General features: G+C 45.2%; 1 protein-coding gene across 2 annotated transcripts in view; it reads right to left on the reverse strand.

Moving 5' to 3' along the window:
- Positions 1–8999: 8999 nt before the first annotated feature.
- Positions 9000–14487, reverse strand: part of SMYD3 (SET and MYND domain containing 3) — a 385772-nt gene continuing 380284 nt past the window's right edge. For both annotated transcript variants that reach the window (XM_059841476.1, XM_059841477.1), the window contains one exon: positions 9000–11934. In XM_059841476.1, the coding sequence (XP_059697459.1) occupies positions 11827–11934 (108 nt within the window). In that variant the 3' untranslated portion in view covers positions 9000–11826. The remainder of the gene's footprint in view (positions 11935–14487) is intronic.

The following is a 14487-nucleotide window of genomic DNA, read 5'->3' on the forward strand; positions in this document are numbered from 1 at the left end:
AGACAGCACCTTGCTTGCAGGACAAAATGTGAACGAGCTCTCTGGGCAAATCTCACATGCCCACCAACACCTGGATAAGCCCTGATAAGGACGCTGAGCTCTTCCCATCAGAAGAAAACCACAAATCTTATTTCCTGTGGGAAAGATTTAAAAAAACCCAAATAATTCAAAACATCTTTTACATCATCTGCTGGCAGATGATTTTCTCATATTGCTTACTTTAGGAGAGACATGTTAGGGTGTTAGGCATTAAATATTTGGTTAACAGTTTGATGAGAATTTAATAAAGTCCTTTCTTCTATCTTATTATTATACAGCAGAGTGGCAGATCTAGCAGTGACAGTTGCAGGGAATGCAGTTGTTTATGGTGATCTCTTTTAAAGGAAAAATACTGTGATGGATACAGTGGCAAAGGCTGGCAAAGCTGGTGGGGAGGAGACAGTCTCCTCCTTTCTCCTCTTAGAGCAGAAAGCCCTGCGCTACCTTAGCTGCTTCCCCAGGCCAGTGAATTTGCATGCTGTGCCTCTCCACAGTATCTGTAAATGAAGATAAACAGCCATTTATTTCGTCTGTGGGCTGTTCAGAATAGCTCTGATTTGCTCTAAAGAGCTAAAAGGCTTATTGCCTACTTTTGAGGTGATTTATCTTCATTGCTGTTATCATGCAGCCGCATCAGTATTAAGGAGCCCGAAGTGCCTTACAGAGACAAAACCAGAAAAATGGGTTATTGCAAGTCCTAGACTTTGTCTAAGACAGAACTGATGGTGAGGAGCTCTAGATGAGCTGCAGACAGAATCAATTCACTCTTGGTCAAATCTGGAGCCTTACAGACCCCAATGCCACATACTTCTGATTTGGGGCAAGACGGCAAGGAAAGGTTTCATTCATAGAGTGGAAGCAGGGGCTCATGCCTGGCAAAAGGCTGGAGTCCTCGTGAGTGAGGCCTGCCTGAAACTGTTGATACCTCTTGTAAAGCAATGCCCTAGCAATTACCAAGTTTTGTCTTTAAAACCACTAACTTGCCAGACTAAAAATCAGGTTTAGGGTGGAAACTTGACCAACCCCATAATGTGGCCCCAAATAAGCTCTCTAGCTATTGGAAAACCAGGAGGTCAGGTTTGGTTGTTGCTAAAGCATGTTCCTCTCCCACATCCATCTGCAAACCAGGATTCCAGGAGCACACCCTCATTTTGGCTGATAGTATCTGCCTGGAAGACACTGAAGAGGGATGAAGGCTAGAAAATTCAGTTCCCAGTCTTTGAGATGAACACAAAGTTAATGTTTAGTTGCTCTGGAAAAGGCCATCTGTGGATTTTATGGTTTATGATCATTAGTAGTCTTGACAGTTGCCGATCTGGCAGTTTTGGAGGCTGACATCTGCTATTTAACCACTGAGCAAAGCTTTGCTGGCTGTGGCCACACAAATGCTTTACTTTGCTCAAAGACCACTTTCATAACCTCCAGGAACAAGTAGGTAGCTTGGAGGTCCTGTCCACTCTCAGGAGCTCTCCTGGCAAGTGCTGACTTGGGAAAAGCTTCTAGAGGCCAAACCCCAGTCCATCTCAATGGGAGCTTGTCAGGGGAAAAGACCTGCATTCATTTTCATACATGTTTATAACGTGTCTCTTCTGTGGACCCTTATAGCACAGGTTGGGCACCTAGGCTTTGCGTCAGATTGCGAGTTTCATACAAACCAAATGACAGCCAAACAAATTCAGCTGTGTGTGTCTGGCACATGTCCATATTTCCATTTCTATTTCCTAGGAACCCAAGTGCTGCCAGACACGTCAGGATTATATACAGAACTCGAGGCTTGCTGTGGAGAGGAAGTCCCATCTCCAGCAATGAGGGACCTTTGTCACTCACTTTAAAAGCAGCGGGGACTGTCCTTGTCCCTTTCTCATCCTTGCTCATCTTCATTCCCTGAATGACAGAACACCAGGGAGGTGGGAGAAAGCCCTGACATTTTCTTATATTTAGTTTGTCAAAAAGTGAATTGCTCATGGTAGTTGCAAAACAGAAGGAAGAGGAGCACAAAGCCACCCTGCTCGCTAGGCTGAGCTCCGCAGACTCCTCCACACTGGCACCCTTGGATGCTCTGTGCCACCCAGTCCAGCCCCTTGCAGACTGCCCCTTGGAGCTTGATTGAAACGGGCTCCTGGTGGCACTGAGGGAGCAGCAGTGCTCCCACTCACCCCGCCTTTCAGTGCCCATCCGTGCAGAGGGACTCAGCCCGCTCCCTGTCTGTGCTTTAGCTGGATTCCCAAGGACACTACTGGGCAGAGTCATGGCAGCTGCCTGGTTTTATTTAAGCTGCCTGCTGCTAAACTGTATTTGATGGAAGACTCACAGTACCCAGCAAGGGGCACTGAGGGAGCCAAGCAAGACACTGCAAACAGCATTTTCTCCCAATTTCTGAGGACAATGAAAGGCATGGCAATTACTGGAATGATGAGCAGGATAACAGCTGGCTCCTGGCCCTGCTGCTGGTGACTCCTGCAGCCCTGGGGGCTGGTGTGGCTCAGGCTCATGCCTGCCCTGAGTTTCCAGAAGCTCAAATAAACATTTCTGAAGGTTTTATGTAAAGCCATTAAGATACTGTGAAATCCGCAGAAAAGCTTCTGGACAGCCCCTAAGCTGGGGAATTTCAGACTTTGCACCCATTGAGCCCTTCTTTCTGCTGTCAAGGCCAAAACAATGGGAGTACCCTTTCCATGCTTGACAATCAACATTGTGGTGCATGAAGCATCCACAGAGCAGGTCAGTCACAAACACTGTGTGCACACTAAATAAACCTGTAGCCTAGCAAGAAGGCTTTGTACCTGAAATCTGTGATGGGGTTGCAGTTCATGTGAGAGTATCAGGGCACTGAAATACTTCCACGGTGAAAAAAATTATTCTGGGACTGATAAATCCACCCAGCAAAATCACCTAGACTCCCGTGACTCATTTTATGAAATATTTATTTATTGCTCCTCTGAACAATTCCTTGCTTGCTTTTATGTTGTAGCTAATAGCTTGCTTTCCCAAGTTTTCCACATATTTGCAACACACAATGGCTCAAGATGAAGGTTTCCCAGTTCTTTGTGGTAGATTACTGCAGTCATCAGTCAAGGCATGGGAGCCTTCTAGGAGGTTGCTGCAAAGCTATATGTAGTTTCTTATTAAGGTGCTTTTAAGGCTGTTCTGAACCGGCCATTTTCACCACTATACATCACACAGACCCCAGGCCAGCGATGCTGCCTGTGCACAGCCCCTTGACACGTCCCAGAGCAATGATAGCCCCTCACTTGTCCCTGCAAAGGCATGGGATGTGCAATGGCACCAGCTAGCCAGAGGCCTGCTCAGAGGCACCGTTTCATTTTGGGATTAATTTTGTTGTCTCACTGGAAGCAAAAAACCCACTGAGAGAAAACCAAACAATCCAATGTCTTGTAATATATATGTCCTATAATGTAATAGTTATGTTGAAGCCAGCTATGAAGATTTAGGATGTTATTTCCCCTCCTCAAACAGGGACTTTGAGTAAAACTGACCCTCATGCTAAGCCATTTTGACCTCTTCATAAGCTCACACCATAAAGTGTGGAGGCTGTTATACCGCCTTATCTTGTTGGGATTGTAAACCTTTGAGCTCTAAATTCTATAACCCTAGAAATTCTTCACTAGGCAGGATGGAATAGAACTTTCTATTTTTTTCAAAATGCACTGTGAGGTAACTTGTAGTTAAACCTGTGTTTCAGATGGGAAACATGTAAACTAAGGAATCCTACACCTGGCCACCTCCTGGAAGCTCTTCTTGGCTGTAGGACCACACTGGCTGGCCAGGAGCTGGGCTGCTTGCTGTGAGAAAATTCATACAGTGCCTGAGGTGTATGGCAGGCCTGAGTGAAGACTGACACAGAGACACTGGTGCCACCACACCTGCCTTCCTCTGCCTGGGACCATCTGCTGGCCTGAGGCACCTCAGGGTTTCACTGTTTTGATCTGGAAACTGCTGAAGCTTTTTCCTGGGAGCTGCAGATGGGAGCTGCAGAGGGCATTCAAGCCTAATCATAACGAGACTGTCTTTCCTTGGCTGCCTTTGCAAACCCCCTCCATGGGCATCCCCAGGTGGCAAAGCCCTGCTCCACACAGAGATGGTGGTAGCTGAGCCCAAAGCCCTGTGAGCTGCCCTGGCAGGGCAGAGCCAGAGCAAGCCCAGCTGCCATGACCCAAAGAGAGCCCAGGCACGAAACAGCGGCCGTGACCCAAAGCCAATGTAGGTGTTGAGGACTTATCCTGCTTTACCGTGGTTCTCTGATGTTTGCCAAAAGTGAAGCAGACAGCTAACGTTTCATTTCCATGCCCCTTCAGAAACGATTATGTTGTGGCTGGTATTTTCTAGAGACCTTTTTGCTCTCTGTTCCCTCCCTCCTCCCCCTGCTACAGGAGTTGGACACTTGATATCTTTTTACAAGGGGAAAACCTCCACAGCTTCAAGAGCAAAGGCCCCTGATGAGAGGCTGAATCTGCTTCGGAACAGGACACAAAGTGGGCAGGAATGTGCTGGTTTCTCTGCAGTGGGGAGCAGGGAAAAGGGAAAATCCCTGAGGCTCACAAGGTGCTCACACTGCAGTGTGAGGTGGATGGCCCCAAAGAGCACCCCAAGCCCCCTTGTCCTGTACAGCAGCAAATGCAATAAACTCCGAGGTTGGCTTTGGCACATTGTTGCATTCCCCCACCTCTAGAGGTGTTGCTTAAGGCATCACATCAGGCAGGAATAAAATCCTTCCCTTTGCCTCCCCCAGCTCCTCATTTGGCCCTGGCCTGAGCTGGGATTCCTGCCCAGCTCAGTGCTGGCCTGGCAGGACTCGGTCACGAGGAACAGCAGCGAGGATAAAGCCTGGCTGGGCCATGAGCTCGACCTGAGCAAGTCTGCAGGGCTGCAGAGCTGGGTTGACTCTGCAGCTCTGCAGAACAACCAAGCAAACCAGTCTTTCCCCAATTCACAGACAAGAAAAACCCTTTGCTCCTACCATCCAATAACCATCATTTTATGTCACGTAGTAGCAGATTTCAAAGGAGTCTTTCACAGCAGAAGAAATGTTGGTCTGTGGGGGAGCTTCTCCACTATCTTGGAAGGACAAGTTTTGCCAAGGCTTTGGATTTTAATGGTTAAACAGTTTTCTGGCACGGGTGTATCAGTCACGTTATATGGATTGCATAAACTGCTTTGGGGCCCCAATGAAATGAATTTGGACAATGCCCATCTGAAGGATTTTTATTGATTTTCCCATTTGTCAGCTGTAAATAAGGCAGCATCCTTGTCTGGGTGCTGGCAGGCTGCCCCTTCCCAGACTTGGGATCAGAATTCCTCTGGTCTTTGCAGAAAACACCAAATCAGATTTTTGTTTATTGTTCACATATTACATAACAGTACCCACAGAAAACATTTGGTAATGATAAGTAGTCTTTGTATATCCTCATTACTCTGACCTTTAAAAATACTGTTATTTACTGGTGCATTCAGCCACAGATGTTCAGAAATTACCATTCCCAATCATGATAAGAATTTTCCTCAATCATCATTTCTGTTAGCCTGATGGGGAACATCACTCTGCAGTAATTGTATTCTGATCACAGTCTCACCCATGGCACAGGCTGGGTACACAGTGTTGATGACATTAGCGAGAGCAGAAATGCAGACATTACCAGCACCTCACCCCGCAGAACTCCACACGACTTTCACAAGGAGACCGAAGCACAGCGAGGAGTGGGAAAAGCAGAGGCAGACCCCCAGCAGTGATACTCTCAGGCACATGGTGTGACTCCTGGGGATGGTGCTGTGCAGGGCCAGGAGCTGCACTCAATGATCCCTGAGGGTCCTTTCCAGCTCAGCTTATTCTGTGCTTCCGTGGTCTTTGCTGCTCCAGCTCCCAGACTACCAGCTGTCCCTCCGCTGCATGGCTGCCACTATAGGTATGGAGAGCAATTCCTCCCCACAGCAGTGTGATGCCTGAAATTCCATCCAAAGACTGCAACAGCCTTTCCATCCCTCCCTGTGGGCTCCTGCAGTGTGCTGCTGCTGGTGGGAGGGATGGCAGCTCCAGGGCTTCGTCACACATCACCTGGGTGTCCCCAAGGGACAGAACAGGGAGGATCTGGCCAGACCTCTTCTCTACCTGTTTTATCATGGGATTCTCAGCACCACAAAGAGAGGCAGGAACAGGAAGACAGCACAAGAAATACTTCATTAAAAGGAGCTTCATTAAGAGTAAACAGGCAAGAACTGCTCAGAGCAGTGCACAGGGCCTGGGGGAGAGGAAGAGTGGTGCTCTTCTAATTTTCTCATCAGACACCCTTCTCTATTACTGTCTCCTGGTTCTTGCTCTGAAAGTCAAGTGGAATTGTCAAGAGGGATCACCTGTGATTTAAAGAGCAGTTTTCCTTCAAGACATATGTAAATTTGCCACCTTCCTATTTGGAGCCTCTGGGACTGGGAATCAGAGCTGCTGAATTGGAGGGGCGGAGGAAGAGATCACTGCTCTTTCCTCAGCTTGTCAGCCCCACTAGACCAGCCCTTAACTGAAACAGAGATGGGAGAGCAGGCTCCTTAGCTGGTACCTTGGGGAGCTGGTAATGGGACCAGCAAGTGGTGCCTCACCCCAAGAGATGGAGGGGACCTCAAGGCATAGAAGAGGCTGCATGATTCTTCTCTTCCTCCTGTTCCGGGGGCAAGGAAATGAGAAGAGATTGTGGTCTGTCCTGATTTAGTCATCTTTAGAGTTAAAATGAACTCGGGCAGGATGCTTCAGCCCCATCAGAATTTGGTTAACAAGGAGCTGGAGCATCTGAGACTGCTGAGAAGCTTGTTGTGTGTATGCATTTCTGTGTGTGCCTGTCTCAGTGGCTATACAGAGATATGTTTAAAAGAAGGTTAATTGGTCTCCTGGGAACTATAAAGAACCTGTTAGGTTCCTTGGTGTGAGCAGTGACTGTATGAAGCCTAATTACTAAGCCTGAGTTATTCTTTCATATGGGGGGAGGGAATCTCTAAGGTTCTTATTAAAACCTACAAAAAGTCTAAAAAATGATGGAGTAAGAATTGATTTGTCCACGTTGATCAGAAGTGCAGAGCAAATAAAAACATTAAACTTTCCCCAGGAAATATTAACAGGGATGACACAGGCCTGGCTTACACATCACTGTTGTGGGGATAAACATAAACGATTGTGCTAAATGGCAAGAATTGCAGACCACAGGCTTTCAGGTAAGGTGCACTCCTTTTGCTCAGGGCAGGGAAAATTCACACTTTGATGTTCTTGTAGGGTGCCCTTTATAAAAGAGCCATAACAAATCTATTTTCAGGCTAATTAAATTTGTTAAAAAGGAGAGGAGTTTTGTTTGGAAAAAATGTACATTGAAAGGAAAGAGAAAATAGTAATCTGAATAAGACTAAAAGAGAAAAGGAAAAGAGGAACTCTAACATGGCTTAGGTGTGAAATAAAGAAAAGCACTTGCTTTGGATTTTTGGACGATTCTTTAGATGTTGTTGAAGCTCCAGGGGTGGAAACAAAGCTTTGTCTGTTTGGAGGAGGTACAGTGTAGACAGGAGCAGCTCACTGCTCTCTGCCCGTGCTTGGCCCTCAGTTGTGGAGGAACTCTCACAGAGTAATACCTGCAGTTATGACAATGGCAGTGATGCCAGTCCCACCTGTGTCACCCACAGTCAGAGATGGCAGGGCTGTAACACAGACACTGCCGTGTTGCTACAGCTCTGACACCAATCTGGACATGTTCATGAGAGGCAGAGTTATTGAAAGAGTCATAGCCAGTTTATCTTTCTTTTCTTTTCTTTTCTTTTCTTTTCTTTTCTTTTCTTTTCTTTTCTTTTCTTTTCTTTTCTTTTCTTTTCTTTTCTTTTCTTTTCTTTTCTTTTCTTTTCTTTTCTTTTCTTTTCTTTTCTTTTCTTTTCTTTTCTTTTCCCCTTCCCTTCCCTTCCCTTCCCTTCCCTTCCCTTCCCTTCCCTTCCCTTCCCTTCCCTTCCCTTCCCTTCCCTTCCCTTCCCTTCCCTTCCCTTCCCTTCCCTTCCCTTCCCTTCCCTTCCCTTCCCTTCCCTTCCCTTCCCTTCCCTTCCCTTCCCTTCCCTTCCCTTCCCTTCCCTTCCCTTCCCTTCCCTTCCCTTCCCTTCCCTTCCCTTCCCTTCCCTTCCCTTCCCTTCCCTTCCCTTCCCTTCCCTTCCCTTCCCTTCCCTTCCCTTCCCTTCCCTTCCCTTCCCTTCCCTTCCCTTCCCTTCCCTTCCCTTCCCTTCCCTTCCCTTCCCTTCCCTTCCCTTCCCTTCCCTTTCCCCCTTTTCATTATTTTCCAAGGATCAACAATAAAGAAACTCAAGTATGAACATCTAACCCTGTCTGATTTGCCCAAGGTCAGACACAATTTCTGGTGCAGCAGAGGAGCCACGCCAGAACTCCATGTCCGTAATTGTAAGACCTTCCTCCTTTTTCTTGTCTTATGGGAGATTTAATTCTGTTTCAGGAAAAAAAATCCTCGTAATTGGCACAACCTCTGTGAAAAATGGAACTCTGTTCATTAAGAGCTTTGCAGTGGCCAGGGACCACTTGAAATATACTGGATGGGGAAATCGCCTCTGTATTTCATAAACATGCTCTGTAAAACATAACAAGTCTAAGAAAGGCTTGCTTAGAAACCTAGCTATCAGAGAAGAGAGTTACAATGAGAAGCAGAAAAAAGGCTCAGTAGTGGGACTTTTCTTGGCATAAACCCATGCACAACAGACTTCACGCACAGGTTGGCAGACTCAAAGAGGTCAAAGCTCTAAAAAATTGGTTTACTGCATTTTCCCTCTCTGCTTTTCTTTTGCTTTCTACTACCTCTACTATGCACTGGATAATAGTCTGTTTGCCAAGGTCTTGGAGAGTTTTTACTTCCAACATCAGGTCAGCACCCTTGAGGGGCATGGATACAGAGAATTATGCCATGCTTAAAGAAATAACAGAGTTTAGGGAGCATTTATTTTTATTTAAGACAAATGTTCTGTTCAACTGTAATCAGTTATTCTTAGCAAAGCTGTATCATTCCCCATGGTTTTTTCCCTGTGTTCTGCTGCTGCTTTTCTTCCAAACACATAGCGTGATTCTGCTCCCTCTGAGTGCAATCCAACATTGTTTTTCCTGGACTAATAAGGGGGGGAGTGACAAAACACAAGTGACTCAAAATGCATTCCTAAAACTTGAGGTGAACTCAAGTAACCACTGCTTTCCAAAAGGCACCAGAAAAGCCTCCAACCTGCGGGAAGCAAGCAGCAAACCTGCCAGCATTACAGATAATGTTGCAGTCTGCCTCTTTCTGACTTTAGCATCTTTATCTTACCACTAATACCAGCACCTGAAAAATTTGACAGATATTATTCATGAAAACTGAAACACGATGTCTGCGCAAAGATAACATTCCTTGATTTGAAATGAGTGCTTATCTAATGTTGCCTCCTCCCTGGCAGCCTTGCCTGCTGCTGGGCTTTCAAAGGATGCATTCAGGTAAATCCCTCCACAATCACCAGCATTCTCTGCAGAAAATAGACTGGAGCAGAACCATCAGGAGAAAAAAATCTGCCCACAACAACCTCCCCTGCAGCACTGCTGGTGGTGTTAGTGCATGGAAATCTCCAAGGGAAATTGCTCAGTAAACGACTGAAAACAACCAGAAAACGTGACTCCTGCCTTGACCAAATTGAAAGAAGTTTTGCATCAACAGTAATGAATATAAAGCACGGGTTATGCCCACACACTGAGGATCCTGCTGCCCATTCAGTTTCTTGCACTGAGCATTGGGCTGCAGATGGGTTTCCAGCAACTCCGCACTCATGGCAGCACAGCTGCTGCTGTGATGCTCCACAGCCAGCAGCACGCTCCTCCTCTGCTTCCCATCAGGCTGCCATTGAACTGTTTCCTCTGCACCTTTTCTCTAAGTGTCTTCTCAGAGAAGACCTCTGCTGGAGGGAAGGCCCCAGCACAGAAAGTGTTTCAGCTTGCTGTAAGGCAGCTGTTCTCACATGACAGCAGGCAACTCTGCCTTTTCCCCAGCTCCTTCCTTGGTCTATTGAGGTGTCTTGTAGCAGAAGCCCCAGCAAACATTGCTGCAGTTCATACCTGCAGATGTGTCTGCATGCCTGAGGGCTTCTGGGCTGTCTCCCAGGACATGCTGCACAAACTAATGCATCACCTGACCTTAGATTCTGAAGTCCCCTCCACTGGCAAATCTTAGTACCAGATATGTAAACACCAGATAACATAAGAATGATCTTTACACAAAAATCATGTAAATTCCAATATGCATGTGCCCATTTAAAACCAGAATATAGGCTTTGAAAACTGGCTGTCCATCAGTACTTTGTCAGAACTCCCAGTAAGTGCAAAGGTCTGACCTTTTCCCCCAGACAATTTCCTTTCTATAACAGCAGGAAGACCCAACCAAGCAGTGAATTTCTGTGAGGATTACTGCACTTCTTGGGTGGCTGATAGGACCTGGCCTCTGGCAGCAAGCCATGCTACGTACTCCAGAAATGCAGTGCATTTCAGAGGTTGCTGCCTGCACTTTACTGCCGGGCAAGTGGAACAAATTCAAACGTCTTGAAAGGAGATATCTTCCTCAGCCCTGGCATTCGTGTGCCACGGCTGTAAATTACGCCCAGAGTGTTCATTTTCTTTTTAAATGTGTTCTCATCGTGTAATAATTAATGGTGTCAAGTTACTGGTGTGAAAAAAGCCTGACTTTACAACAACGATGGATTAATGAAGTAACAGTCATGGCTGGAGTAGCAGCAATAAATTGTTAGAGGAGTGACACACCTGAAGCAAGACTTTCAAAGGCCTTAAATTATTTAAGTTTCAACATCCCTCATAAATTTTGGCTTTTGTTAATATTTGTTTCTGTGTTAAAAATGGAAGTAAACAGCTCTGGCAACAACAAGTCTCTTGCTGATGAGCATGGGGAAATAGTGCGCCCATGCTTTCCAAGACATCCTTGTCTTCCCAAGGGGGGACAGTGTTCATCTCTAGGTCTCTGGGCTTCTCTGATTGGGGATGTGACATGCAAACCCCACAGACTCAGAAAGGTCTAGAAGCCATAGCACTGAGCTCACAGGTCCAAACATCTGTTTTTAAAACTGTTATAAAGTGAGAAACTCTTGAAGATGGCAAAATGGGGAAAAAGCAGAGCAAGCAACTTCCACCTATGCTAAAATTTTTTATTTAATCCATTTTAGTATTCAATATTATAAGGTATGAAATGGAAGAAGAAGACAGACAAAGCCCTGCAGATCTATTGGGAGGGAAGAAAATCCCCATATAAAACCTTGGGAAACTTATTTGATGTCAAAGAGCACGGGATCAGGCTTTTGGAAACCATACCAAAGGGCAAGGCAAAGTGAAAAAAGTATATTCTCTTAATTTATAATGTGTCTGACAAGAGATTCCTAATTGCCAGCATAAACTGATACAAAAAATTGACTGCTGATATCAATGGAATCAGATCACTTTGTAACTGATGAAGAGTCTGTATGCATTTCCCAATACTTACAATCAAATAATTAGGTATTGTTAGTTATTGTCAATAAGACTGATGATTGATGACAAAAAAAAATCCTCTGAAAATTACAGGAATTCTGCCAAACACCAACTCAATTCAGACCATACAGCAAAACTAATACTAAACCTTTTTGTAAAGCAAATAGGACCTAAAGAAAAGACACTAAAACCATTGAGAAGCTTCACAATTAAATAAAAAACATCTTCGTTGTCCTTGAATACTTTGTTTTCCAGACTAGAGATTATCTTCCCTGTATTCTCATCATGGCCTCACACTCTTCCTTTATCTCCATCAAGACTTTCATCAGGCTGTGATCTGTCCCATGGGTCACCTTCATAATATTATAGGCCTTTAGGAAAGAGCAGAAAGGGACATGTTAGGCATTGTGCAAACCATGCAAAGGGGCTGGACCCTGGAGCAGGGTGGGATGCAAGAACTGGTCCTCAAAGGGCTGGCACCTGGGGGCTTGAATGCATGGCATGGCTGGAATAGGAAGGAAGCATCCTAAGGTGCATGGTGATTTGTCCCTGACAAAGAAGGAGCCATTGACACGTTATTCCTAGGTGTTAAAACCCACAAATATGTTGCACAACTGGGTATATGGAATAGCAGAGAGAGATAATTTTCCACTGACATAAAGGCCGTTTCAAGATTGGTCAACTACAACAGCCAAGGTTTTGATACATTATTTAAAAGATGACTGTGATGTTCATGATGTTAGGGGCCTGAAAGTACTGTAAAACTAGAACTGGATTAATGCTTAACCCATGGAATAAAGTACCTTAACTCTATCAGGAGCAGCTATACATAGCATCAAACAAATGAGCACATTAATAGTTTCACTGTCAAAAAGCATGCAAATGGGACTTTGCTGCTCTTGCCAGGGACAATTTTCTCTGTATGTTTGTCATCTTCTACTGCTGGGCTAATTTATGCTTGCTGATGTTGCCTGTAGTGTTGCTGATTTCCTGCCACACATATGTCTGCAATGCTCTTTGCCCAGCTCCTGTTTGGATCATCACTTTTTATATGGCATTTCTGCTCCTTCCTTCTATTAAATTCCTCCTGCAAGGAGGGAAGTCCTAGATGGAAGCTGATTCAGCACTTCTGAGGATAGAACAAGGGAGCTAGTAGTGTACTGGCAGGAGAAAAGATCAGAGATTTTTCATCATCCTAAATTGAAGAATTGCAAAAAACTAAATGCAGCCTATGCTTCAAAGGGTTCCTTGTCCTGTAGCTGACAAAATTCAGCTAAATTTGCTTTGAATTGCAGCATTTCTTCTTGGGGAAGAAATGTTGAGGAAGAGGCCTCATTTAAATTGGATAGACAAAAGTAAATATATATTTTTGTGAATGAATGAAAGTCAACTTCCAAATTATGAGGACTGGCAGGCATATGGAAATTCCAGCACAGTTTATTTTTGCATAAAATTTGTTAATTCTTAAAAGAGGGAGGCAGCACAAGATTGAAAAAACAAGTTGAAATATCGATCAAAACAAATCATAGTAAGCAAGGAGCTCTAAAAAGAGTCAAATATGTTTTAAGCTACCACTGTGTCCTACTACTAAATGATAAAATTTACACAGTTAAAAAGAATGATGGAAAAACTTTCATTGCTTTTAGAAATGGCCCAGAAATGTGAAACAAAATCAGAAATACTAAATTTTTGTAACATGCAGCTGCACACAGGCTAACTAGAAGAGGACAGGATCACCCCAGAGCAAAGTGGCTGGGTGAATTGGCCCTGGATCCTGACATATTGGTGCACAGTGCTTGCATGCCCTGTCCCAGAAAGCTGATGGATTTATTGTGAATGATGTATGCTAAGAGCTGTGCATCTGGATACATCGGAGTGACAGTCCTGGGGCAGCTGACCTGGATCTTCAGCCCCACTACAGCCTGGAGGTCAGGCTGATAGTGAGGGACTCGGACCCTGACACCCTGAGATGCACAGCCAGAGATGTGCGTATCAATGTGTGTATCGATATTAAAAACCAATAATCCTTAATATCAAACCTAATATTGAGTTAATGCTACCATTGCTGCCTTTCTCCCACCTCCAACATTTTCTTTCCACTTCTTTTCTTTCATAAGTATGGCAGACAAAAGCACTCAGTCTTTATCCTTTTGTTTCCTCGGAGGAAATAATTTTTATGCAATGTACCATCTCACACACTGCTGCACGAGTCAGAACCAGCTGCATCAAAGTTAGAACAGCAATGCCTTGTGTAATCCCTAAATTCAACTGGTATTAGGCTATGTAGCTGTTTTGGCAAAGGTCAGTGCAAAACTGGGATAATTTCAGCTCCAGCGCCAGGAATTGTTTTACTGGACAGAAGCAGGAACATGTGGGTGGGCTCTCTGCCCACTGCCCTGCTCTCAATCCCACAGCTCCCCAGCAGAGCTGAGGTTGAGCAGATTTGTGTGGTCTGTGTGGTCTCCCTCCCAGCTAAAAGAGCAAAGCTAATTATGAAAAGCTACAATGGCAACACAGGCCACGGTGTCGTCAGCTGCACCCTGAGGAATATGAACCCCTTGGAGCAGAGGCAGGGCTGCTGCCCATGAATGGAAACGAGGAGCAGTGCAGGTGTTTGTGCCTGATTTGCAGGGGGATGGAAGAGGATGCCCTTGGCCATGGCTGTGGGGAGCTGTGGGCAGGTGCAGGATGGCACAGCTCTGTCACAGGGAAAGCAGGAAGCAAACGGCCATGTGCCAGAGTGGCAGGAAGTGTAGGCTGGTATTTCAGAGGGAGTATCTGTGCTTTTCCATCTCTCTTGATTGAAGAGTACAGGTTGTTAAAGCAGGCACAGGAATACTATCAATGACAGCTGGTAAACAACTCAGTGTTTGAAGCAAACACCTAGAGAAGGGATTTCTTCAGTGTTCCTTTGAGACCTGGGA

The sequence above is a fragment of the Haemorhous mexicanus genome, chromosome 3 (assembly GCF_027477595.1).
Source record: "Haemorhous mexicanus isolate bHaeMex1 chromosome 3, bHaeMex1.pri, whole genome shotgun sequence".
Taxonomy (NCBI): domain Eukaryota; kingdom Metazoa; phylum Chordata; class Aves; order Passeriformes; family Fringillidae; genus Haemorhous; species Haemorhous mexicanus.